The 25,263-nt window shown below is 55.4% G+C and overlaps 1 protein-coding gene across 2 annotated transcripts in view; it reads right to left on the reverse strand.

Annotated features, from left to right (window-relative positions):
- Positions 1 to 619: 619 nt before the first annotated feature.
- Positions 620 to 25,263, reverse strand: part of RRP12 (ribosomal RNA processing 12 homolog) — a 28,558-nt gene continuing 3,914 nt past the window's right edge. Inside the window, exons 4-34 of one of the 2 annotated variants that reach the window (XM_082406501.1) lie at positions 25,037 to 25,113; positions 24,437 to 24,542; positions 24,117 to 24,233; positions 22,906 to 23,044; positions 22,690 to 22,817; positions 21,631 to 21,729; positions 20,896 to 20,987; positions 19,396 to 19,507; positions 19,087 to 19,184; positions 17,757 to 17,871; positions 16,646 to 16,788; positions 16,307 to 16,428; positions 15,312 to 15,376; positions 15,062 to 15,224; positions 14,478 to 14,632; positions 14,140 to 14,207; positions 13,487 to 13,580; positions 12,477 to 12,635; positions 12,262 to 12,342; positions 11,938 to 12,043; positions 11,603 to 11,710; positions 10,928 to 11,085; positions 9,820 to 9,911; positions 9,484 to 9,645; positions 9,192 to 9,364; positions 8,829 to 8,957; positions 5,499 to 5,548; positions 3,447 to 3,516; positions 1,844 to 1,911; positions 1,449 to 1,531; positions 620 to 1,143 (exon numbers count right to left, since the gene is read on the reverse strand). In XM_082406501.1, the coding sequence (XP_082262627.1) occupies positions 1,041 to 1,143; positions 1,449 to 1,531; positions 1,844 to 1,911; positions 3,447 to 3,516; positions 5,499 to 5,548; positions 8,829 to 8,957; positions 9,192 to 9,364; positions 9,484 to 9,645; positions 9,820 to 9,911; positions 10,928 to 11,085; positions 11,603 to 11,710; positions 11,938 to 12,043; positions 12,262 to 12,342; positions 12,477 to 12,635; positions 13,487 to 13,580; positions 14,140 to 14,207; positions 14,478 to 14,632; positions 15,062 to 15,224; positions 15,312 to 15,376; positions 16,307 to 16,428; positions 16,646 to 16,788; positions 17,757 to 17,871; positions 19,087 to 19,184; positions 19,396 to 19,507; positions 20,896 to 20,987; positions 21,631 to 21,729; positions 22,690 to 22,817; positions 22,906 to 23,044; positions 24,117 to 24,233; positions 24,437 to 24,542; positions 25,037 to 25,113 (3,435 nt within the window). In that variant the 3' untranslated portion in view covers positions 620 to 1,040. The remainder of the gene's footprint in view (positions 1,144 to 1,448; positions 1,532 to 1,843; positions 1,912 to 3,446; positions 3,517 to 5,498; positions 5,549 to 8,828; positions 8,958 to 9,191; positions 9,365 to 9,483; positions 9,646 to 9,819; positions 9,912 to 10,927; positions 11,086 to 11,602; positions 11,711 to 11,937; positions 12,044 to 12,261; positions 12,343 to 12,476; positions 12,636 to 13,486; positions 13,581 to 14,139; positions 14,208 to 14,477; positions 14,633 to 15,061; positions 15,225 to 15,311; positions 15,377 to 16,306; positions 16,429 to 16,645; positions 16,789 to 17,756; positions 17,872 to 19,086; positions 19,185 to 19,395; positions 19,508 to 20,895; positions 20,988 to 21,630; positions 21,730 to 22,689; positions 22,818 to 22,905; positions 23,045 to 24,116; positions 24,234 to 24,436; positions 24,543 to 25,036; positions 25,114 to 25,263) is intronic. The other variant, XM_082406502.1, reaches the window with a different exon arrangement.

The following is a 25,263-nucleotide window of genomic DNA, read 5'->3' on the forward strand; positions in this document are numbered from 1 at the left end:
GGTAGATGAACCTAGAGTCTGTCATACAAAGTGAAGTAAGTCAGAAAGAGAAAAACAAATACCGTATGCTAACACATATATATGGAATCTAAAAACAAACAAACAAAATGGTTCTGAAGAACCTAGGGGCAGGACAGGAATAAAGACGCAGACGTAGAGAATGGACTTGAGGACATGGGGAGTGGGAAGGGTAAGCTGGGACAAAGTGAGAGAGTGGCAATGGACATATATACACTACCAAATGTAAAATAGATAGCTAGTGGGAAGCAGCCGCATAGCACAGGGAGATCAGCTCGGTGCTTTGTGACCACCTAGAGGGGTGGGATAGGGAGGGTGGGAGGAAGACGCAAGAGGGAGGGGATATGGGGATATATGTATATGTGTAGCTGATTCACTTTGTTATACAGCAGAAACTAACACACCATTGTAAAGCAATTATACTCCAATAAAGATGTTAAAAAAAAAGATACAAAGGGCAAGATCCAAAGCCTGACCCAGGGCTATTATGCTACGCGCCCCCAACAGCATGATGGGACAGGAGAGGAAGTGGTCAAGCCACTGTTGCCAATGACCAGACACTGTTCTTGTACCTGAGGGGGGCAGGTGATAAAACACAGTGTTTCTAGGTACAACACATGGTGTTGCATCTTTATTCTATGTCTGATCACAGCAAATCTCACACAGCCAGACTGCAGCCAGGCAGAGTGCCACGTGGCTACAGGCAGCTAGAGGAAAGGAAGACCGTCTATTCTGTTGCACGCAAACACTCTGGATAGAAAGCACAGCCGCCTCACTAGCCTACTCAGAGGCACTGAGGCCACATTCCCATCTCCAGGCCCCAGGGACATCTCTAAAGGGTGACTCCCATTTGGAGCTTCCAAAATCCAGGGCACCTCTGGGAACCAGTCCTGGTTCCAACAAGTCATTCTGAGTCCAGGCTCTCCCACTGACTGCTGCATCTGGAGCTGGCGTCACGGCAGCTTGGGGGCTAAAAAGGGGCCTCCAGCTGGACCACAGAGCAGCCCGGGGGTTCCTGGGGCTCAGGGCCGTTGATCCTTTCTGCGGAGCTTGTGTCCCACCTGGGAGCCCCGCTGGGCAGCTCTCACCAGGCCTTTGAACTGTCCCTGCAGCTTCACCTTCTTCCTGCAGGGACAAGGATCAGAAGGGTCACACGTCGCCGAGAACAGGCAGCCCCCCTTCCCATAGCATCAAAGGGTGGTGCCCCCACCCCGGCACCAGCAGGAACAGGGGAGAAGGGGCGCTGCCAGGTGGTGGGCAGCACGTGATCCGCGCACACCACACCCATCATGTTTAAAAGAGCAGTTCAAGTCAATGATACTTGAAGGTGCATGTGAAAAAGTAAAAATAAAAAACTGGAAGAGACTTGAGCAATCGAGTGGAGAGTGTAACGAGCACAGCCCTCACCCCCGACCCTGCACACGCCGTACCTGCGGTTGAGCTTGGTTTTACTGAGGGGGATGTAGGCATAGGGCTCGAGCCGACCTTTCTTCTTCACGTCACCCTTTGCTTTCTGCTCACCCAGAGAAACAGAGTCAGCCAGGAGGGTGGGCTTCCCTTTCCACCCTTGCCCCTGACCTGACAGGCTGCATCGTCCCTTCCCTTCATCCTCTGCCTCAGGTGGTGCCAAAGAGCTTCTGCAGCCCTGGACAGCCATCCAACAAAGGCCTGGACTTCAGGTGCTAACAAGACCTCTGTGTGCCCCTCAGTGTGGCCTCAGGCTGGCTCCACAGAGGTGCCTCTCCAGGGCGGTGATGGGCACAGCTGCCCCGCACTTCCCCAGAGACTCTGCCAGGAGAGTCCTTGCCCCACCGGCAGCTCTTACCTTGGCCTTGTATTCGGCCCCGGGGGTAGCCTTCTTGGCCACAGGGCGATGGATGCCAGAGCCTCCCGCTAGAGGGGGAACACAGAGGCCATGAGTCAGGCAAGGCCAGGGCAATCGGGCAGCCTTCTCCCCGGAGAGCAGGCAATGGGAGAAGGCAATGGGCACCTTCTCCCCAAAGAGCTGCTGGGGAGATGAGTCACAGCCAGGACCGAATGGCTGTCCCCTACCAACAAAGGACAAAGACCTTCCTCGAGAAGGGACTGTCCAGCGACTTGACAATTAGACCACTGAGCTCCTCAGACTGACCTGAATCCACAGAGACCTACCAGTGACCTCTGGGAACATACATATTCTTGACTAACATAAAATACCTCACCCTCTCCAAACTAAATCTGCTCCATTTGTTCTGGGGAAAAGAACATAGGCTTTGAAGCCAGACAGACTGGGGTTCAACTCCCAGCTCTAACCGCAGGCAAGGCTCTTAACTTTCTGGAGCCTCTTAAGCTCATCTGTAAAATGAGGCACTAAGGCTTGACCTCATTCAGGCTTCACACCAAAACTGTGAGTTAGAAAGGCAGCTCTTATCCCATCGTACAGACGTGAAAACTGCGGCTTCGAGAGATCGAAGTGCTTCCAAGGCCAGTGTCATTTCCAGCCCGGACTTCCGCACAGTCATGGATGGAATCCCACAGTGCCGACTAGGGAGGGCTCTCTTAGATGACCCAGATGAATCTCCTTTAAAGGTGAGAAACTAGAAGGTCAGAGAGGCAGCGTGACCAGGCCACGGTCACACAGCTAAGAGCAGCTGGCCAAGCAGTCCTGAACCCAGGCCTCCTGCCGCATCGTGTGGTACCACTGCTTCTGCACCACACCATCTCAGAGCAGAGGAGGTGAGCTGGGCCATGGCCTGGGGGGCCACAGAACGAGAAGGAGCCCTGAGGCACTCCAGCTGGGTGAGGATGCCGTGGGGCTCTGACAGCATACCTGCTACTGGGATCAGGGACCTCCCGCAGGAGCCCCTGGACCTCCAGATGCAGAGCAGGGGCTCTGCTTCGAGGGCCTGGGGGCAGGGGCCCTGCGGGGGCTGCCTCGGGGGAAAGGAGACAAAGGTGAGGCAACAGAGGCCTCTCCTGGCTTCGGGCAGCCACCTTGGTACCTCTAGCAGCTACTCTGGGGAAAGGAACAGCCTGGGAGCCCAGAAACAACTGTACAGGGGAACTCCCTGGGCAGCCCTCCCAACTGCCACCCTCAACATAGATCAAATCTGGCCTGACTCAAAGCCAGCAAAGAGAGGCAGACATCTCCCAGGAGAAGGGTGGGCTGCAAGCCTCAGGAAAGCTTGGGTGGGTGGGGAAGAGATGGGGCTCAGGGGCTCCCCAGAAGGGTTGGGGGTTCTGTGCACAGATCTCCTAACCCCCAGGCTCTCCCTCACCCACAGACCCCCTGGGTCCCCAGCCCAGTCTTATGGGACATATCAGCTAATCTTTGCTGGTGCCAACTGAGTACAACCAGGCCATGCAACCTCTTGGCTCTGCCTGCAACACACCCTGCCTAGTGCCGGTGACAGGGAACCTGCTCCAAGAGAGACGAGAGGAAGCCTCACCTTGGTACTGAGGGGGCATCTCCAGCTCCTCATCGTCAGCCTCTTTCTGCTTGAGCTTCTGGTGCTTTTTCTATAAAGAGGGAACAAGCAAAGTTCATAAACAAGAGGACATGATGATCCTCACTAATGGTAGCCGCAAAAGCAATCACAACCTGCGTTAGTAGAAAAGGTTCTCTGCCAAGCACTCAATCCCCCATACAGATGAGGGCACTAAAGCTCAGAAAGGGCAAGTAACCAGGCAAGGCCACCCTGCTAGGCAGCACAGGCGCGGCCTCCAGCCCAGGTCCTCACTGCAGAGCTCAGGTCGGCTGCTCCACGGCTAGGCCTCTCCACATGAACTCCCCCAACAGGGCTACAGCTGCCTGTCTGGGCACCTTGACCTCAGTTTAGCCCAGCCTTCCTAACGGGGGTACTGAGGTCCTCAGCCTCTTTAGGGAGAACAGCTTTACCGGTACTTCGTCTCACATGAAGACGCACCCTCCCCATTAGTCAGACTCACTGATCTCTGACTAAGTGCCAGGCCCTGGGGGTACAGGGGACAAGACCCACTTCGTGTGCTCCCGGGGCCCTCAGGCAGGTGGGAGACCCCTGCTCAAGTCAGTCATCACAGTCGCTCAACAATGCTACCGTCCCCGGAGTTGTAAGCACGAGGCAAATGCTACCTGCCAGGGACCGTGCTGGGAGCTCCAAGAGGGAGAGGTGGGCCTGACAGCAGCCCAGCCCACCAGGAGATCTGAGCCCGGAAAACTGACAACCAGGCAAGGCGGAGGGCCGTTGTGTGGGGAGACCTGAGCTCGCAGGGCTGGCTGCCCCACAGTGTCTCTCCCACACTGCCCGGGAAGCCTGTTCAAACTACAGATTCCTGAGGCTCAAGCTCCCCAGGGACCCAAGGCACCTGAGGGGCATTCACTGGCTTAGGGGTCAGATAGAAGGGAAGGTGTGCCAGGTAAAGGGAACGAGGCTGCAGCACACACAAGTGTGTCTGCGGAACCAGGACACCCAGTTTTGCTAGTTGAGACCCAGCAGAGGGGGCTCCTTGTGGAGAAACAGAAACCGGCTGGAACTGTGGCTTCGGCGGCATCATGGAGGTGATGGCTCAGTTTGTTCTTGGTTCAGCTGGCACCTGGCAACAGTTCTGCCCACTGGCAACTGCAGCTGTCAGTTGCACCCTGGCATTTTATGCTCCCACAACTGAGGGCAGAGGAGTGAGACTAAGCAACTGTTATGCAAAAAAGCCCCCGGGGATGCCAATGGCGGGTGATGGCTGCCATGAGCCAACTGGGAGCGTGGCCACCCTGGGACCCTCTCGGTGCCGTGAGACAAGGTGCCCCAGCCCTGCTCTGCTGACCTGGGGGCCATCCTTCCACAGCCGCAGTCAGCTCCCCTGGCCAGGAGCAAGGGTAGGCTGCAGAGGGACTGCAAAGCCACCTGTGAGGATGGGCTCAAGGAATCAGGCAGGCTTCGGCCAGAAGAAGATTTCCAGGGAAAATGTAATGATGATGATGATGATGACAACGATGAACAGCCACCACTTCCCTAGCGCCGCTAAGTGCCATACGCTTTACATACAAGCTGGGATTTGAGTTCAGCCTGGGGCCGGAGACATGCACTTTTAACAACCCCTGTGGCCTCGGGCAGGCTGCGGATGATAAAGAGTCCCCACCTCCTGGGAGGATTAGTGAGGCGACACATGGGGCCCTCGGCACTCCTCAGGGGTGGGTGCCCCTCCCCCAGGTGGAGCCGGCCCCCCGCAGCACGCAGGCCGGCTGTTGCCCTTGCTGCCTGCACAGCACATGCCCTCGGTGGAGAGACAAGGGACCGTCTCTTTCTTCCTTCAGCTGGACAACGCAGCCAACACGGAAGGAGGCACTGGGTGCTTCAGAGGGAGCCAAGCCCCCTCCGCGCCCCACAGAGGGGTCAGCCGTGACACTGCAAGCCCCGGACTGCCTGCTGTGTGCCACCCCGAGGCTCCACTGAGCAGTGAGGAAGCAGGGCAAGTGAGTGTGGGAGTGGTCTAAGGGCCCCGGCCCTCCAGCAGCAGGAATTACTCACACTCCTGACGCCCACGTCTTCCATCAGGTCAGCCATCTCTTCATCCTCCCCTGGAGCGAAAAAGAAGAGAGACCTGTGAACACTCAGGGAGCGCCCCTGTCCTCCCAAAGCCCACACAAATTTCAACCTGCTTCCTCCCGGCTCATCAGGGTGCAAGGGCTGCCAACTCCAGCCCCAGAAGTCCTATCCCGTGGAAGATGAGACCCCTGGACCCTGCCCCTTCCTCCTTCCCATCCTGGGCCCCAAGGACGACAGCCCCTCAAGGAAGCGGTGACCTGACTTCTGAAGTGAATACAGCTTTTGTTGAGACTCTAAGAAAGCCCCAGGTTTCCGGGGGAGCCAGGCATTCCCGCAGCCCCACATACACTCCACTTGGCTGGGAAGACTGCCCTATTCCCCTGCTTAAAAACCTTTCCCCGCATCTGTGCTAGGCATTGTGTGGCGATATAAAGAAGTATGAACCAACAAAAAGCATAGGCAACAAAAGGTAGATAAACGAAAGATACATAGATTAGACTCCATTAAAAACGTTAAACTTGTGTATGTCAAAGGACACACCAACAGGATGAAAAGGCAGCCTACAGGATAGGAGAAGGTATTTGCAAAATACTTTCAAAAGATAGATAAACAAAAGATAGACAAATTAGACTCCATTAAAAATGTTAAACTTGGGGCTTCCCTGGTGGCGCAGTGGTTGAGAGTCTGCCTGCCAATGCAGGGGAAACGGGTTCGAGCCCTGGTTTGGGAAGATCCCACATGCCGCAGAGCAACTAGGCCCGTGAGCCACAATTACTGAGCCTGCGCGTCTAGAGCCTGTGCTCCGTAACAAGAGAGGCCGCGATAGTGAGAGGCCCGCGCACCGCGATGAAGAGTGGCCCCCACTTGCTGCAACTAGAGAAAGCCCTCCCACAGAAACGAAGACCCAACACAGCCATAAATAAATAAATAAATAAAATTAAAAAAAAAAAATGTTAAACTTGTGTATGTCAAAGGACACAGCAACAGGATGAAAACGCAGCCTGCAGGATAGGAGAAAGTATTTACAAATCATACATCTGATAAAAAGTTAATATCCAGAATAAAGAAAGAACTCCTACAACTCAACAACAAAAAGAAACAACCTGAGACGCAAGAGGGAGGGGATATGGCGACACATGTATACATATTGCTGATTCACTTTGTTATACAGCAGACACTAACACAACAATGTAAAGCAATTATACTCCAATAAAAATGTTAAAAAAAAACAACAAAAAAAAACCCAATTCAAAAATGGGCAAAGGACTTGAGTAGACACTTCTCCAAAAAGATAGACAAAAAACATGAAAAGACGCTAAACATCACTAATCATTAGGGAAATGCAAACAAAACTACCATGAGATACCACTTTACATACATTAGGATGGCTACTATCAATGAAACAGAAAACAGCAAGGGTTGGAGAGGGTGTGGAGAAATTGAAACCCTTGTGTCCTGCTGGTGGGAATGTAAAATAGTGCAGCCACCATGGAAAACAGTAGGGCAGTTCCTCAAAAAATTAAAGACAGAACTACCATATGATCCAGCAATTCCACTTCTGGGCATATACCCAAATGAACTGAAAGCAGGATCTTGAAGAGGTATTTGTATATTTATGTTCATAGCAGCACTATTCACAATAGTCAAAAAGTGGAAGAAAGAAAAACAAAAAAAAGTGGAAGCAACCCAAATGTCCACTGATGGATGATGGACAAACAAAATGTGGTCTAGATATACAACAGAATAAGGCAAGCCTTAAAAAGGAAGGAAATTCTGACACAAGCTACAACACGGATAAACCTTGAGGACATTATGCTAAGTGAAATAAACCAGACACAAAAGCACAAATACTGAATGATTCCACTTATATGAGGAACCTCGACTCATATTCAAATTCATATCCATACAGACAGAAAGCAGAATGGTGGCTGTCAGGGGCCGGAGGAGGGGGAAATGGGGAATTGCTGTTTAATGCGTACAGAGTTTCAGTTTTGCAAGATGAAGAGTTCTGGAGATAGGTGGTACAACAATGTGAATGTATTTCACACTGGTGAACCGTACACTTAAAAATGGTTAAGATAGTAAATTACATGTTACGTATATTTTACCATTTTTTTAAAAAAGCTACCAGTATATTTTAAAAAAAAAGAACTTTGAAACTGATCAGCTGGAGGGAAGACAAACTGAAGTGAAGTCAATCAACAACCAAACGTCATAAGAAGCGTGTGACTAAGTACGGAAGCCTGGCAGTCCCTGGGCTTGTCGGGAGTTCCGAGGGAACACGGCTGAAGCCAAGGGCCTGTGGAAAGGCCACAAAGCAGGACTTGCACTGGATCTGAAAGAGTGGAGAGGGGCTGGGAAGGTGGGGGGGCAGGGGGCAGGTGGGCATTTTTAGCGTCAGGGTTCCATGCACAAGAAGGGAGCAAGGAGACAGGATACACTGAGGGTGAGAAGGGGGCAATGACGAGGCCAGATCAGGAAACAGTGTCACCACATTTACCCCCAGCACGTCTATACGCTGTTCAGGTCACCATTTCATCTTCACAACAACCCTCTGAAGTAGGCATTGGTATTACACCCACTTTGGAGTGAGGAAACTGAGGCACAGAGAGGTTAAATGACTGTCCACAGTCACACAACCGGTAAGTCGGGTTGCAGGGGCAGCAGTGAGCAGGCAGTGAGAACCAAAATAAAGAGGAAGACATAAAATTTAGAAGATCCAGGTTTTTGTGATCTTACAAGATATGTACAGAGATACGTGAACACAGAGATACGTGCAGAGGGAACGGGAAAGACGAAACAGGACTTGGAGATGTTACACCTGAGCGGCCCCTGGACAACAGGAGACAATGACTCGGGAGAGTCTGGCTCTTTTCACCAATAAATGAGCTTCCAGGCCTCAGCCAAGTTTACACTTGGAATAAAAAAACACAAAAATTTTCAAAAAGGAGGAGGACAAGCGAATAACCAGAACAGAATACAATAGAAGAGAGATTAACAGAGTGTATCACAGACGGTAAGAGGAAGTACTACTGCCTTTTGAAAGTTTTGTTTGAATTATGGGAGTACTGTATATATGGCTGGGTTACACCATGAAAAGATTTCTCAATGTGGTCAAAAAAGTTTGAGAAACTCAAAAAATTTGAGAAAGTTGCCTGAGACACAAGCTCCTTATATCTTTTTTTACCTATGTTTCCCCCCAAAATGGTCACTGAGTGAATGAGTGAACAAACAAATGAGCGGATGAAGGAGCAAGCAAGTGCAGCCCTGGCCCAGGCCGGCTGCAGCTCCTGACTGGGCAGGTGGCCCCACCTTTAGCGCCTTCCTCTTCCTCCAGCTTGGCGTTGTCATCCTCCTCCTCACGGATGATCAGCCGGCCGTCGGCGCTCACCTTGAAGCCGTGGTCCTTCTTCTTGCCCCGACCCGGCCCAGGCTGGGTGGCTGGTGGGGCAGAGTCGGGAGGTGAGGAGGTGGAAGGCCAGTCCTAGCCCGCTCACACCCTCATCATAACCGACAAGCCCAGGTCTGTGACTTGGATGAGTGCCCGCAGCACTATGATGTGCATGTGTGGGAGGCCAGGGTGCCCACTGGCCTCCCCAGAGGCCACGCCACTCCTAAACCTGGCCCAAGGCAAGCCTGTCCTCTGTGCCCACGGGCCAGCCGCTTCTTGCTCACCCAGGACTCGCTGGGCCACCTTGGGGTCCAAGAAGTTGAGGGGCTCGTCCCCGCCACCCTCCTTCAGCCACGCTCGGCTCCTGTGGCGGGCCAGCCTCTGCTGCTCCTTGCCCCGGCTCCTCTCCTCCTCCTCGTCCTCCTCATCCTCTGAGTCAGCCAAGATCTCCTCGATGCTAAGGACAGACAAGCCCCAAGTCAGGGCGCTCCAGGAGAGGTAGGGCAGCTGGGCACGGCCTGGGCAGGCTTCGGGTTGGGGGAGACCAGGTCCCCAGCATCCCGCCACGGGTCTCACCTGTCGCCTTTGCCCTGGACGGGCTCCTCCTCTTCCTCCTCCTCCTCTTCCTCGGCGGCCTGGTTCAGGGCCCGGTGTTTCTTGGCCCGGGCCTCTGCTTTCCGGATGTTTACCAGGACTTTCTGGTATTCCTCTGGCAGGAGCTTCCTCACCAGCTCGAACCTGAGGGCGTAGAGACGGGCCGGTGAGGTGCCCGGGCCAGAGAGCGCTATCTAGAGCGAGGTGTCCAGCCAGAGCCCTTCCAGCCCCCCAGCCTGGCCCCTTCTCAGCAGCGGTCCTGGTGGGACTGGAAACCCCTCGACTCCTCCCCTACTCCTTCCCAGTCAGGGCACAGACCCGAACTTGCGGATGAACTTGGTGAACAGGTTCCGAAGCTTCATGCGGAAGTGCCGCCGCATGTCGTCCGAGAGCTTCCCGATGGCTCCCATCTGCGGGGCAGAGCAGCGGGGCTTCAGGGGGGAGGATGCGCGCCCCACCCTGTCTGCCCCCCACACCACGGGTTTCTCCTGGTTTCACGAGTCCCTCCTACCGCCCTGCATGAATCTCTGGCTGGACCGCTCTCCAGCCTTCGTGAGAAACGTGCGGCCTGCAGGTATCATCTGCAGTGTCCCTCAGTGAGGCTGGTGGTGCAGGGCCCCCTCGATCCTTTGAAGGCTTGTATAAACCCTAGTCACTCCAGGACAGGTCACCACTCAGGCCGTCCTCCCCATCGCTGGCCCCAGTTAGGCGGCAGGGTTTGGCAGGCAGGGGCAGGCATCCTGACTCTCATCTGCCCCTTCTCGCTTTGACCCAACCCAAGGCCAGATGCAAAGATGACAGGCAAGAGGGACCTAGAGCCCTGATGCGATTCAACCCAGCTGGAAGTGGGAAACTGAGGCGGCGGGTGCAGTGGACGGAGGGCTCAGAGGACAGTCCCAGCTTGCTGCACGCCTTATGCCCAGCAGGAGGGGGCCGGGGACCCAATACCAGAGGGCTCTTCAGGCCCTTCTGCAGCCCAGCAGGGGCATCCAGAGAAGCCTTCTCAAACCCAGAAGGTCACAGTGCAAGAGGGAAAATAAAAAGGGAGGTTTGGGTCCCTTCCGAGGGAGAGCCCAGAGTCGCAGTTCTGTTCCCAGGACTGCTCTCACTAGCACTGTGACCTGGGAAAATCTCTGGCCTCAGTTTGCTATCCGTAAAACAAGGGGTGGCCCTACCCACTGGTCCCTGCCCTGCAGAGCCCCTGCTGCTGTGGAGGGGCCGTGGGGGGTGACAAGTGGCAGCCTGGGTGCTGTGCCCCTTTACCTCCACCACTGGTCCCTTCCAGGGCTCCTGCATGACCTTCTGCTGCACAAGACAACGTGTAGCTAGAAAAGTGTTTGAAGCTGGCTGGCCTCAAGGCTCACTGGGTCTCTGCCGGCAGCTCTCGGGCCACGATGCCACTGGCCGAGGGGAAGGGGACACTCACCACCAGCTGCACGTGCTTGGCCAGATGTGCCATGTCCATGACGACCACTGCCACCTTGATGAAGCCCAGTGCTGATCTGACCACGTCACGGGTACGGGAGGCCAGGAGCAGGCACACATTCTCCAGCAGCTGCTCCATCGTGCTGGTCCCCATCAGACCTGTGGTGGCCAGAGGGCCACCGTCAGAGACACCTGGAACCCCACCCAGACCCAAGACCCCTGCCGCGTCACAAGAGTGGGAGCTGACACCTGGGGGACACTTGCAAGTGCCTGGCACGCGTCTAGTCACTTTCTGCCAGCATCTCCTCTAGTCCTTCAGCCACCCTGTGAACAGGTGCTGGTTTTCTCCCCCATTTTAGAGATGAGAGACTAAGGTTCCAGGAGGTTCCTAAGTTTGTTCAAGGTGTCACATGGCTGGTAAGAGGCAGAACCGGGACTAAAATCTAGGCATGGGACCTAACCTCCTCCGACCCACTCTGACAGTGGGATGCGGGCAGCTGTGGGATGAGGAAAGCCGAGCTGGGCAGGAGAGGAGGCGGGAGGCGGTCAGGCCTGGTTCCAGCTCTTCGTCCTCCCTCCCAGGACCTTTCCCTGTTTCGGTAGCCACACTGTCCTGACCTCCTGGGCATTTTCCTACCCCGAGGGCTTCCCAGGCCTTCAAGGAAATAGCGTTTACCTTTAAACTGGAAAAGGAGGTGGGTCAGGGCCAGGATACTGCAGCTGACCATGGTCACAGCACCCACGAGACCAGGGTAGATCAGGACGAGGTAGCGCTGCAGGGCCTCTGGGAGGGCGGAGAGCAGGAGGGGTTGCCCAGGGCAGAGCCCACTGTGCACGCTGTATCGCGGGCCCAACGGGAAGGGGGGCTCCAGCCAGAGAGGAGCAGCCCGCCCAGGGCCAGGGCTAGGCAGCTCCCCCTATCTTTCCTCTCCGACGGGCGGCTGCGGGGGGCCTCCTCACCCAGGCCGGGAGCACAGCGTCCACCCCAGCCCCATGCCACCCGGGCCTCACCTGCCGGGTTTGGCCCAAACCGAAGGAAGGCGTGGCCCATCTCCATCAGCAGCGCAAAAGCATTCTTCCGAGCTCCCACCGACACCTCCTTGGTGCAGAGGATCACCTGCCCAGACAGCCCCGTTAGCACGGGCTCCCTGAGCCGGCCACCCCAGGGTTGGCAGCCTGAGGCAGAGCGGACAGGTAAGGGCGCTCACGCTCCCAGGCAGTGAATCCAGCCCACCCCCACTCCCCATACTGCCCTCCCCTGATCCTGGTAGGCCTTCAGGAGCCACATTCCAAGGAACCCCAAATCACAACACGCCCCCCTCCTGCACCCCTCACCTCCGGGACGAGGGCACTGATGAACTCCTCGTGCTCGGCTGAGAGCTTCCTCACGATATGTATGAGGCACTTCAAACGCGGCTGCGGGACGGGGGACAACAGTCAGGACCCTCAATGCTGCCTCCGCCCCTGAAGTCCCTAAGCGTCTCCACGCTGGTCCTCTCCTGGTGTCGCTCATCCCCCCTCGGGCAGAGCGGGGCCCCTGGAGTCCGCACCCTCTTGGCGGGCGAGGAGGTGCTCCGTAGCGAGTCCAGAAGGGTCCTCTTCAGGTCATCCAGGTGCCTCTGCACGAAGCAGGCGCCAGGGCCCTGGGGGCTGGCGCACACCTCCTCCAGCACGCGGTAGGCCTTCTTCTGTACCCCATGGGCCTTGCTCTGGGAGGGCGTATGGTAGACAGGGGTGGGTGAGAGACGGGGCTAGGGGGCCCCCCACCCTCACCCAGTCCAATAACATCCACAGAGCAGCCACGTGAGCTGTGACTGGCCCTGGTGGGGACTCAGAGAAGCTGGCCCTGCCCTCTGGAGCTCGTGACATCCAGTGGGAGGACAGGGAGAACACAGGTTAGTGAGAAGCTAACTCGGGGCCGGGCAGGGGACGCCGAGGGGAGTGAAGCCTACCCAGCCCTCCATCCTTTCCGCTCCCCCACGGGACACCTCTCCCGAGGTTAGGTGACTCTGCCCTGGACTTGTGTGTCTGCCTGCACGTTCCACCAGAGCACTTCTCACGCTGTTGGGTGACTGCTTATTACACTGTTGCAGTGGTGACAGTTTTCAGAAGGTCACGCTGGCCTGACGTTTGCCTGGCGGTTAGCCACAGCGGGCAGGGGCGAGCATGTCAGGCAGGGGACCCAGCACGTGCAAAGGCACAGAGGGGCTGTTATATCTGGAACCCTTAAAAGCAGCCTAATGAGCCCGGAGTGGCAGCAGGGGGATGAGGCTGGGTAGGATGAAGATCAGGCCAGGCGGGGATGGGCCTAGTGAGTGAGTCAGGCCTCGGCTCTGCAAGAGGCATCTTAGCAGGTGAGGCCCAAGCATGGCCGTGCATTTTTGTCACTCTGGCACCTACATGACAGAGTACAGGGCTAGACAGATACAAAGGGCAGCCGTGCCATGAGAAAGCAGATTAAAACCCGATCTTGGGCAGCAGCAAGGCATGGAGACAGGGAGACAGGGCCCACGCCCCCGCCAAGTGTGGTTGTGTGGGGCTCCTGGCCTCCAGGGCTCACCTCTAGGTAGGGCCGGATGGTGGAGTACAGCTTGCTGATGGCGGCTTCATCAGCGTGGGGAGCCAAGGCCACGACCAGGTCCAGGACGGACAATCTGCTCAGCGACAGGAGACCAAGGAGAAGCTTAGTGGAGGCTGGGGAAGGGCATGGACTCTCAGTGTCCTCATGTCTACTGGGTACGGGGGAGGTGGGAAAGGTCAGGGTGAGGAGGACAAGGGGCCTCGAAGGAGCCCATGAACAATAATCACTGCCTGTAACCTAACTCAGCACTCATAAGGTACCAGCACTGTTCCCAGCGCTTTACATGTCTTAACCCCTTCAATCCTCACAGCAACTCTATTGCAGGTATTATCATCATGCACATTTTACAGATGAGGGCACAGACTAGAGTAGATAAATAACTCAACCAAGGTCACAGCTTATAAGGGGCAGAGCTGGGATTTGAATCCGGGCAGCATGTCTCCAGGGTCCTCACCCTTCCCTAGCAGACTACAATGGTGCTCCAGGATGGAGGAACTGGTCAGGTCTCATGGTAGAGCTGGGACATTGAATATCTCAAGACTTTCCTAAATAATTCCAGACAGAAACACAGAGCTTCTGCTAGACGTACTCTCTAGCTCCCTGGGCTGCCCCAGCTCAAGTGGGGCACTTACCTGGTGAAGTCAGAGCTAGCAGGGTCCAGCACCTTCTCACTGGCTTTTTCCAGGAAACCATTCACCAACTGGCAGCCCAAAGGGATAAGGAGGGAGTTGTTCAAGAGAAAATACAGAGCAGCAGCAGGTCCCAGAATTGCATCCTCGTCTCTTCCCCCTCCTCTCCTCCCTTTTGAGGAGCCTCGAGTCCAGCCTACTGCTGGCATGTGGTCCCCTGTTCTTCTGGGGGCAGAGGGCCAAGTGAGCCATGGTGGGTAGGGTCTTGACCTTTCCAACACCCCAACCCAACACTCACCCACCAGAGACTGTTCCTCCCCCTCCTCTACCAGCTAGCTCACCTGAGGCTCAGTAATGGTGAGGTAAGTTTTGATGGTTTCCAGCACGGCCCGGCGAGGGGCTGGGGTGTCTCCAGCTGCAACGGGCTGCCCGTACAGGTTGAACAGGATCGGCAGAAAGTTCTTCGCAAAGCGGCTCACTTCAGCACGGTCAGCCTCTGGCAGGAGGACCAAAGTTTGCACAAAAGGGCCAGGAGATGACCTTGCCTCAAAGGCCACTGTGGTTGCAGCCCAGAGGCATTCTTTTGGGGGACCTGTGAGAGGGTCATGGGTTTGGGGCTTTTCTGGGACAGGAGAGGCTGAAGCCAGAGCACAGAGGACGAGGGGCCACCACGGTCTATGGGGCCAGCCAAGCGATAGCCCCACGTAAAGGCTGGACGACTCCCAGCAGCTGTCAGCACACTGAGAGTAAAGGAAGAGAAGGGGCCGTTCTCAGCGTCCTACTAACTTCTCGGGTCCCCAGCGGACACTCAGGTCCTTGACAAGGATCAGCGGTGGCTCAGGCAATGAGCTGGACAGGCAGGGTCAGGGGACTCGCACCATCACAGCCATCTTCCTCCAGCCCCGACCGCAGAGCCCACACGTACCTGCCTCACAGCCCTTGGTGATGAGGGTGCGCAGGGCCTGGCACACAGTGACCCTCAGGTCTGGGCGCTCGCTGATGGCCGTGCCCAGCGTCCGCGCCAGCCCTTTGAAGGCGGTGGCCACGTCCGTGGGCCTCGTGCAGAACCCAGGCAGGAGGGTCCAGATCTGGGGAGGGAGGGGATGATAGAGGAGAGTGACGCCCAGCAACCTGTGCCCGCCTGTCCTCCCCACGTCCCCCAGCTGACCCCTTACCTGCCACTGGAGTGTGTCGTAGATCTTGGACTCCACTGTGCTGCCTGCCTGGGCCAGGTCCATTGCTAGAGTGACACAGGACACAGTGTGACCCTGGGCACACTCCTGACTGACAGGCCTCATTTTTACCCAAACCAAAAGCCCAATGACGAGGACAGGAATATGGGCGATTCCCCTGCTCCACAGACGAAACATAACACTTATTATTAAACAAACACTTGTTTGTTCTAAAAAAATGAAAAGACCTATGTAAAACAGAAAGCGATATCTCCCCACAATCTACCCCCCAAATCTTCCTCCCCATTTCTGACCTTATATTTCTCCAAGCACGTGCACACTTTTAAAGACGTAAAAAGGACTGTCTTATAAATATATTGTTCTGAAACCTGGTTTTACTTGGGAATAAAGCTGGTAGCATTTATCAAGCAGTTTCTACATGGCAGCCTGTGTAATGTGCACTTACGTGATTATTTCATTTAATCCTCACACCATCGCAATTATTGTCCTCATTTTACAGATGACGAGCAGACCCAGGGGAGATGAATAAACTTGCCCGAAGTCACCAAACTGTGGAGCGGCTGAGCTGAGATTTCAATCTAATCTGCTCAGCTCACCATGGACTAAACACGTCCATTCCCCTGTCGGTCTCTTTCCTTCTGTGTCCCACGGTGGGGCTTTATTATGACTGACTTCACTGGAGCCCCACTGAGGGATGTGTGGGCTGTGTCGGGATTTTTACTTGGAACATCTTTGTATATATAAATAGGTGTGTACCTGTCTAATTATTCCTCTGGTGGGAGAAAAGGCCCCTGTCTGCCTGCCTCGGGGCAGGGGTGCCTGGGCACGCCTCGGACCCCGCTGATGACGGTGCTCAAGCACTGGCTGACCACCTGCTTGGCCCAGGGAGGCTGCCGAACATCCTAAGGCTGGGGTGCTGGACCAGGAGCCCTTCCCGACCCTTCCAGTGAGGCCCCAGGACTGTGGTGGGCCCGTACCTTTCCTCTTCAGGGTGGTAGCTAGAGGTAGGAAGTAAGCGGTAAAGAAACCAAGTCGAGTTTCCCGGACGTGGTCTCGGACGACGGGCAGCAGCCAGCTCCGAGGGAAATCCAGAGTCTCTCTGGGAGGAGGGAGGGGAGGCGCGGTGAGGAAGGGGTGACGGCCTGGAGCTGTCTCCCCGTGGAGCCGAGGAACAGCACAGGTCCTGCTCTGGCCGCCCCCACTGACCCGCACGGCACACGGAGGCGTCAGCCGAGGGTGTGGACACCCTCCCAGCGGAGAACAAGCCCCGTGGCTCTCCTGCGGCTGGAATGGAAGCCAAGCAGGGCTGCACTTACTCAGAGCCATCAATTTCCAAAGGCACAGCCTCTAAAACCACCTCGGGGCCCATGCTGGCCACGGCAGCGCCCACTGCGCGGTCCACAGCTGCCGTGTGGGGGGAGTAGGGGGAGAGGCGCAGGTCACACAGGGACTGGAGGCACTGGAGCAAAGAGACGCGGGTCAGACATTAAGACGGGCCCGCAGCGCAGGCACCCGGGGCTGAGGCTGGGCCGAAGTCTCCAAGAGGACGAGGTCAGGGGCATGGGGTCAGGTTATGCTCTGGCCGGAGGTCACAGACCATTAACCAAATTCAACCCTTGGATGTGTCTGAGCCCTCCTCAATGCCCCAGGATTTAAAAAGAAATTCTGTATTTGTTAGTAACGTGTAAAAATCAGGAGATTTCATATACAAATGTAGACTTCCGGTTTATCTTGAAAACTGGGAAGGTATGGGAAACGCAGACCCACAGTACAATTAGTATAAATTAGCAGGCACTGCGGAGCAGCTGCCCCTCGAGACCAGAGCTGCCCCCTCTGGTTCACTACAGCCCCGCAGAACCCCTCTGCGAGCCTCATTCCTTGAGGACCTCTCACAGGAGCCAGGTGTTGCCAACCTAATCTAGCAGGGCCGGGGCCAGGCCTCTCAATGAAGGCCCTACCCTTGGGGAAGGCCCCACGAGGCCGGGAGCTGCTCCGCCTACTGGAGAGGGGTCTGTGGCCTGGCCTCAGGCTCCCACCTGCTCCTGGAGCTGGGGAGGATCTCCGGGTGATCCCTGAGCCTTAAATGGTTTACTCTGGGCTTTGGTAACCTCCCTGGGACCTAAGGCTGCTTAAAATACTATGCTCACTTGTTACAGAAAATTTAGAGAATTAAAAATTAAAAGATAATAGATAGGGGTGAAGGAGAATCACACTGGTTCCCTGTGAGTTTCAAAACCATCAACTCCAGCTAAGACTAGTGAGAAGGCATTAGGGGGTGGGGGGTGAGGGGTGGTTTCAGCCCTCTTCTCGTTCCTCCCAGTCGCCTTCCTGGGGACACAGTACTGGGCACCCGCAGTGGACCCTGGCAGTGGGGGAGTAAAGTGTAGAGGTAACGGAGACACGTGCCCCTCTAGCTGCCCCAGTCACCTTCCTCATCACAGGATGGGCCTGTCTCCCACACGCCTCGAAGAAGACACACAGCAGCTGCAGCACGGAGCTCCATGATGCGTGGAATCTGTACGTCAGGCCCTCCTCCACTGCCCTGCCAAGGGAGTGGGCAGTCAGGGCCGTGGAAGTCCATGGCCGGCACCAGGAACTACAGACCACGGCAAGGGTGAGGCCCCAGGAAAGGCCAAGGGGGAGAGCTAGTGTTTACCAAGTACCCCCTGTGCTAAGAGTTTCATTTATATAATCCTCACACTTCAAAAAAAAAGCTGTGAGCTAGGTTATTTGTTCCATCCTCAGATGGGGAAACTGAGGCTCAGAGGGACTAAGTAACCCAGCAGCGTCACTCTGCTAGTGGCCAAACTGGGCCTCCAAAGCCCGTGTTGTCACTGTCTCATGCTTTCTCGGTCTGACCAGAGGTGGGAAGATGGGGTAGGTACAGGTGGCCTGGGCAGAGGGAGGAAAGCCACAGCAGTGGGGAAGCCCGGCCGGCTGCTAGCCCCTTCCGGCCCATTCACGCTGTGGTCAGCTCATCTCTTGAAGTCGAGCCCCAGAGGCTTCAGGCAAGAATGGCCAACAGGGGTTAGTGTGGGGAAAGGGGTGAGCTGGGGGTGGAGCAGCTCTATTCCTCAGTTTTCCAAAAACTTCATTCCAGGTGTATCCAGAAGAAACAGGCCTATGTCCTCACAAGGAACAGAACCCAAAGCATCACACCTTGGAGCTGAGCAGACAGACCCAGAGGAAACACCAAAGATCCCAGCCTCTTGGTGCTCTGAGGCTCCTCACTGGCGGCTGGAAGGGCCCAGGTGGTTGGAGGCCGTGTCTGTGAATGGCTTCTCTTGGAGGCATGGAGGGCAGCACAGCACATGAGTAAGAGTGGACTCTGCGGTCAGGCTGCCACTTACTAGTTGAGTGACCTCAGCTTTCCCAGTCTGTAAAATGGGGCCAGCACCTATCTCCTAGAACTGTAAGGACTACCAGTAGTTTCTATTTATTGGAATTTAACTACACACCAGGTACTGTTCCGAGAACTTTACATATATGACCTCATTCAATCCACACCTCCATTAGACTGATGCGGACCCTGAGGTGTTGAGAGGTGGAGGAACTAGCCCCAGATGACGGGCCCCCAAGTCCACACTCATGAGCATGACACTACGGCACCTGGAGTGTGGCCAGTGCTCAAACCGACAGCAGCTGCTCTGGCAGCGTGTGCAAGGCCCACCACAGTGACAAGAGGAGTACCTGTCATCATGAGGAACTTTCTACAGGCACACCTTATTCCCTCCTCACGCAGAAGCTGTGTTCCCACCTGAACATCTTGGCGACATACTGGGCAGGGCCTGAGGCCGAGGAGGTCACGGAGCCGATGTCAGCCATGTGGGGAGCGACACACTCCTTCAGGATCTCCTGCAAAAAGAGGCCACAGCTGTTTGGGCCCAAGACAGCCCCCCAGTGCCACTCAGCCTTCCCAGGTGACTGCTTCCTGAAGCTTCTAGGAAGCTCACCCCCACCCTGAGAACTTCCTCCCCAGGACGCAGCTGGAGGCCTGCGGTGAGCTCTGGGAGCTTCTAAGGCTCTCTGTTTCCCTCGCTAAAGCTGGGCTGGGGGGCTGAGGTACCTGAAGGCACTGGGTGGCAGCTGTCACCACCTGCGAGTGGGGGGAGAGGAGGCAGGTCGTTGCAGTTCCAAAAAAGCGAGGGAGGTGGCCCAGCCCCAGGTCCCGATGCAGCCTGTCAACACAAAAGGCTTCTGTGGGGCCTGGCCCTGGGCCTCGGGGACTCAGATGGCCCAGGTCTGACGGCAGTCACAGATCTGCGGGGCTCTACAGGGCCCTGCTGGTGGGCAACTGCAAAAAGTGCCGTCATGCAGGTGACAACTACATGTGGTACAAAAATGCAAACAGGTCTCCAGGGTATAAAACGAAGAGCATGCCTTCCTCACCACACCTTTCTCCCAGGCTGACTCTCGGATGCACTTCCCAGGGGAAATTCAAGCTTAAGTTTCTCAAATACTCTTCGAAGTTTTTATGCATATACAAACACACAAAACAATAACAATTGCTAACATTTATGTAACAATTATCACATACCAAGCACTGGTGTAACAATAAGCATTAATTCATTTAAACCTTGCAAAAAACAAAAACAAACAAAAACCTTACAACTGAGATTAAATCCTATTACAATTCCCATTTTATAGATGAGGAAACTGAGGCTTGAAGAAGTTGAATAACTTGCCCAAGGCCACCCAGCTAGTGGGGGGTGGGGGTGGTCAGGATTCACAGCCCGGTAGTTTGGCTCGAGAATACAGATAATTATGCACCTTGCTTTTGCTCAGTATATCTTGGAGGTCTTCCCACATCAGCATGCACACATTTACCTCAATTATTTCTAACAGCTGCCTAGTATTCCACTGTTTGCATTTAACCAGTCCCCCCCGGGGCCACATCTAGGTTGCTCCTAGGTGTTTTTGCCATTACCTATAGTGCTACAACAAACATCCTACAACTGTGGGAGTCCTCCTGCAGGATAAACCCTGAGAAGTGGAGAAGAAAATGATTTGGCCATTTGCTGGCACCTCCAGGTAAAAGGTGATTTGGTGCAGAAAAAAAGACACGGGCCTGGCAGACCTGCACTGGGGACCTGGCTTTTCTCCCTTGCAGCTGCATGACTAGCTAACTCGCAGTGCTTTACTTTCTGGTTTATGAAGTGGGCTAAGACCTTCTTCGTGGGGTGGTGTGATCAGTGAGATGAAACATGGATGCAAAGCACCCAGCACGGTGCCTGGGGGAGAGCAAGCCGACGGGAAGCCTTCAGCAGAGGCGAGGATGACACGGTGGTCAAGCTTCGGGGGACTCAGAGACCCTGCCTCCAGGCAAAATGCAATCACCAACTGATATTCTATTTCATTCTCAGCCTTATTCGGGAAAAGTGGAGCCATCTAGTGGCTACTATAAGAGTGACTGTTATGACGGAGACACAAAACAGAAACTGGGACCGCCACCCCCCGACCAGAAAGCCGAACCCCCTCCAGCTTCCAGCTCATGTCCCTCCCATCTGTACTGCAGGGCAGGGGGCCTGGCTGGAGGCCAAGGGACCGCCCTCCACCGCATCCCTACCTAACCAGGTTGATGTGGGCTTTCTCCATGACTTTCAGCCAGGCCAGCAGGGGTTGTAAGTCATTCTCGCTGGGAACGTAGTCATACAAGGCCTAGAGGTGGGACAGGGAATAAGCAGGTGACTGAGCAAGTGTGTTCAGCAGCAGCCCAATGACAGGACCCCTTCCCATCCCTAGGCAACAGCACGTCCCCGTGACTGTCCTGTCCCAGGGCCTGCACACGGGGCCCCCTGCACTCACAGCCCCCTTGGCCTTCCTTTCCCTGCTCAATGAAGCCCTTCCGCTTCTGCTTCTATGGGAAAAAAATCTCTAGGAGCAGTCAAGAATAACTTGGGTCACACAACCTTTTGTGAACCTGACAAAAGCCAGAACCCTTCTCCGGAAAAATGCACGTGAGCATACACACACATTTTGCAATTTGGGGGGGGGGGGTTGTGCCCCCTTCCCCAAATCCACCCAGAGATCCCTAACATTGAGAACCTTTGTTCAAGGTACCTGTTAATACCATGAGACCACGCTGAATGGTTTATTACGTTAACTACCACGAAGTCAAGAGTCAGGCCCCCCGGCTCCCGTGGACACTGATGTGGCTTTGTTGGCCAGTTCCTGGCTGCCCGTCTGCCTGACTCCTACGCTGGGGCGGCCCAACCCAGCCCATCCAACCTCGCTCTGCAGACAAGTAACAGGGCCGGCCCCCAGCACAGCCATGTCCCCTGTCCCCCCCATCAGGCCTCACCGTGATGATCTGGGCGTTGAGCTCTGCTGGCAGGGTACCCGGGCTGGGCTTGGCATGGAAGAGGCTGTGAAAGGCCTGCATGGCACAGGCTGTCACCAGCTGGAGAGGACACGGAGGCTTAGTGGGGAACCCACCGCAAAGCCCACGGTGGCCCTGGGCTCCTCAATATCCCACTGCAGCCGGTGGGCTTGGGGGGACTTGGGCCCCCTGAACCTCAAACATGCCTCCTACACCTGGACACTCAGGGGACTGTTGCTTTAGTAAGTCTTGGCAGCCACCAGGAAAAAAAATGATTTAAACAAGGACAATGGAGAAATGTGAACAAAGTGTTTTTTTAACATAATGGGCTAAAAAAGCAGGCTACAAATGGTTGGCATACTATAATTACAGCTGTATTTTCACGTTTTTATGTGTTTGCTTACCTAAAAAGAAAATGTCTGAAAGGATACACAGCAAGTTGTCTGTACTATTTATCTTAGGAAATGAGACTTGGAGGGAAAAAGAGAACTTCTATTTTTTACTTTATATACTTCAGAATGTTTTTTTTTTTCCTTTTAGACAACAATCAGGTTATTTATATAACGAATGCTTTAAAATACGTATGTGAACAAACAGTATAAGAGAATATATAGAGACTAACAGAATTGTGCTAGCATATCAAATGCAAGGGATCGTTTTTATGTATCTTTAAAGTTGTCATACTGACGTTATTAAGCAAGCAAAAAAAAAAAAAAAAGAGAGAGAGAGAGAGAAATAACCGTGCCTGTGGCTGGGGTAGAGCTCAAGGTAGGGGGAGGACTGACGCTTTACCAGCCCCGCCATGGTTCCATCCTCTCCCTCACCTCATCTCCCAACTGAAGATGCCCAGTCTGTCCGACACCGGGGATGCAATGCTGTCCCTGGGTGTAGCTAAGAGCAGCGCGGGGGGCCGGGAGATCCCAGCCCCCGCTTTTGGCCTGAACAGTGAGCTTCCCGAGTGCCAGCACCACGGGCCTGGGGTCTGAAGCTCTGCCCTCCCTCCTCCTCAGCGCGCCCCCACGCGCTGGGGCCCGAGCTCACCACGTGGCTCAAGGTCATGACCCGGAGGAGAGTCTCACTGCAGCTCTTCACCAGGCCGTCCGGGAAGCAGGGCAGCAGGTCCTTCAGCAGGGTCAGCATGTGCAGCGTGGTGGTGGCCTCCTTGGAGCCTGGTGGACAGAGGGCAGCTGAGACTCCAGCCCACTCTCTGCAGCAGGCCCTGTCCCCCGCCGCCCACTCTCAACTGCGTTTCCCCACCTCCAGACTTCTCGATCTCCTGGATGCAGAACTTGGCGGTGGACATGGCAGCAGGGTGATGGGCAGGGGCCTTTTCACCAAACATGAATTCACTGCCCTTGAGGACGGAGCACACTCCATGCTGGGCAGCCTTCCGGATCTGAGGGGCAAGGAAGGGGGACAGGGCCGGGTCAGTGTTCAACCAGCAGTGTGTGTGGTTCTCATGACCACCAGCAGCGAGCATCGATCGCACACCTCCTACAGGGCCAAGGCCACGCCTGGGCCTGCGTGTGTGTGGACTCCCGGGCTGCCGAGTAAGACAGACCTCGCTTTCCATTCTCTCCTGCTAACTCACCAACCGGCCTTGAGCAAACCAGACCACTTAGTCTCTGAGCTCCAGTGTCTCATCTTTACAACACGGATTCCTTCATTCATGCAGTCATCCAGCAATATGGAGTGTCCACCAGTTCAGCAGTGAACCAACAACTCATTGGGAGGTAGGAAATAAAGAAATGTACACCAGAAGGTAAAAGTACTTTGCAGACAATAAAACAGGGGCTGTTACTTTTTATACGGCGATCAGGAAAGTGTCACTTCAGTGACATGACGTTTCAGCAGAGACCTGAAGCAAGTGAGGGAACCACCGCAGGGATACACAGGGAAGGAGGCATGCCTGCCTGGGATCAGAGCGCTTAGCACAGGGAGTGACTCTTATGACTGGTACACGTTCCCCGCCCTAAATTTCAGAAGGAAGCAGAGTGGCCAAGCACAACTTACTGGGCACCTACGACAAGCCAGGACCTGCGCCAGGCCTGTGGGGAACACCAGAGTGTCGCCGTGACCTTGCAGCAAAGTCGTTATTATCATCCCTATTTTACAGCTTAAAAACCAAGACTCAGAGAGGTTAAGTAACTTGCTCAAGGTCACAGCACAACCAGTGAGTCCAGTATTCAACTCAGTCTGTGTGACTCCAAAGCCCCCCTCCAGCCCCCTCTCCTGCCACTGTAACTAAACACGTCACTGACCAATGAGGCAGCAGAGACTCAAATGGGCCTGACCGTGACCCTCCCTCCTGTAGGAGGAGCTAGCAGATAGGGCTTCAGGCAGGAGGAGAACCTCCGGACAAGAGCCCAGCGCTCAGGGCGAGCTCCCCAGTCCACTCAGCAGGCCAGGCCCAGCCCGGTTACTAGAGTGGCTGCCCCCTCCCACGTCCTGGTGCCCCACGGCCTCACCTTGGGCTTGGTGTGCACAGTGAAGCTCAGCAGCCCATGGTACACCTGCAGGGTCACGGGGTAGCTCCAGGCCTCCAGGTCCTGCTTCCGCAGAAGGGTGGCCAGGCAGGAGAGGACCTTCAGAGGAGAGGCAGTCTCTCAGCCCCACCCGCTTCACCCAGGTGGGAAAGAGCCCGGCTTCTCACCAACTCCAGAAAATGCCAAAGGGCTTTCTGAGGGCCCACAGAGTGCCTATACCCCTCCCAGGGAGTGTCCAAGCTGTAGCCAAATCAGATGGGCTCTGGAAGACGGCAGGGGGACACCGAGACCCAAACACTGACCCATCGGAGGGCAGAGGTGGAGCCACTGCTGGCCTGGGCTGACATGATATCCATGAAGGCTTTGGAGGTATCAGAGAACTTCTTAATGAGCACAGGGCTGGGCACGCTGCAGGGAGAGAAGAAAGAAGGTCAGAAGACCAGAGGGGCCTCCGAGAGCAGCGGGTCTGGAGGAGAAGCTGGACAGAGCGGGGCAGCGCTGGCCCAGTCACTCAGCGAGCCCACCCTTCCTGACGCCCGGTTCAGTGCGTTTCCGTGGCACCTGAGCTCCCTGCCTGCCCCACCTTCTCCACTACCCACCAGATGGGCCCTTATAAACTCCCCCAAGTCCTCTCCCCACCTGCCCCCCGGCTGCAGATGCCCAGACATCGTGGCTCAGCACTCCACCCTGGCCCTGCTGCCTCGCTCGCTGCACAGGGCTGCCCCTGCCCGGGCACCAGCACTCACACTCTGTCCCGTAACATCCCAGGCCACCCTGGAGCCTGAGCCAGTAGAATGCCACCTGATACTTAGCATCTTTTTGTTCCTTTTAATAATTCCCTGATCCTCTTCCTCCCTTCCACCCCCACTCCCTTCTTCCCCCTACAAGGAGCCAGGACTCACCGCTTCAGGACGAGGTTCAGCAGGTAAGCAACAGCGGCCAGAGACTCCGCGGACTCCACTGCTTCCATTGTTGTCATCTGAGGCCAGACCATGGGGTGTGAGTGGGAAATGTGTCACGCTGGGCAAATGGGGTATGGGGGCACCGTGTGCCCAGCAGGACGGTTATGACCAAGAACGCTGGTGTCAGAGGTTCAAATCCCAGCTCCGCCACTGTGACTTTGGACTGG

This window comes from Balaenoptera borealis (assembly GCF_965194805.1).
Source record: "Balaenoptera borealis genome assembly, chromosome: 10".
Classification (NCBI taxonomy): Eukaryota; Metazoa; Chordata; class Mammalia; order Artiodactyla; family Balaenopteridae; genus Balaenoptera; species Balaenoptera borealis.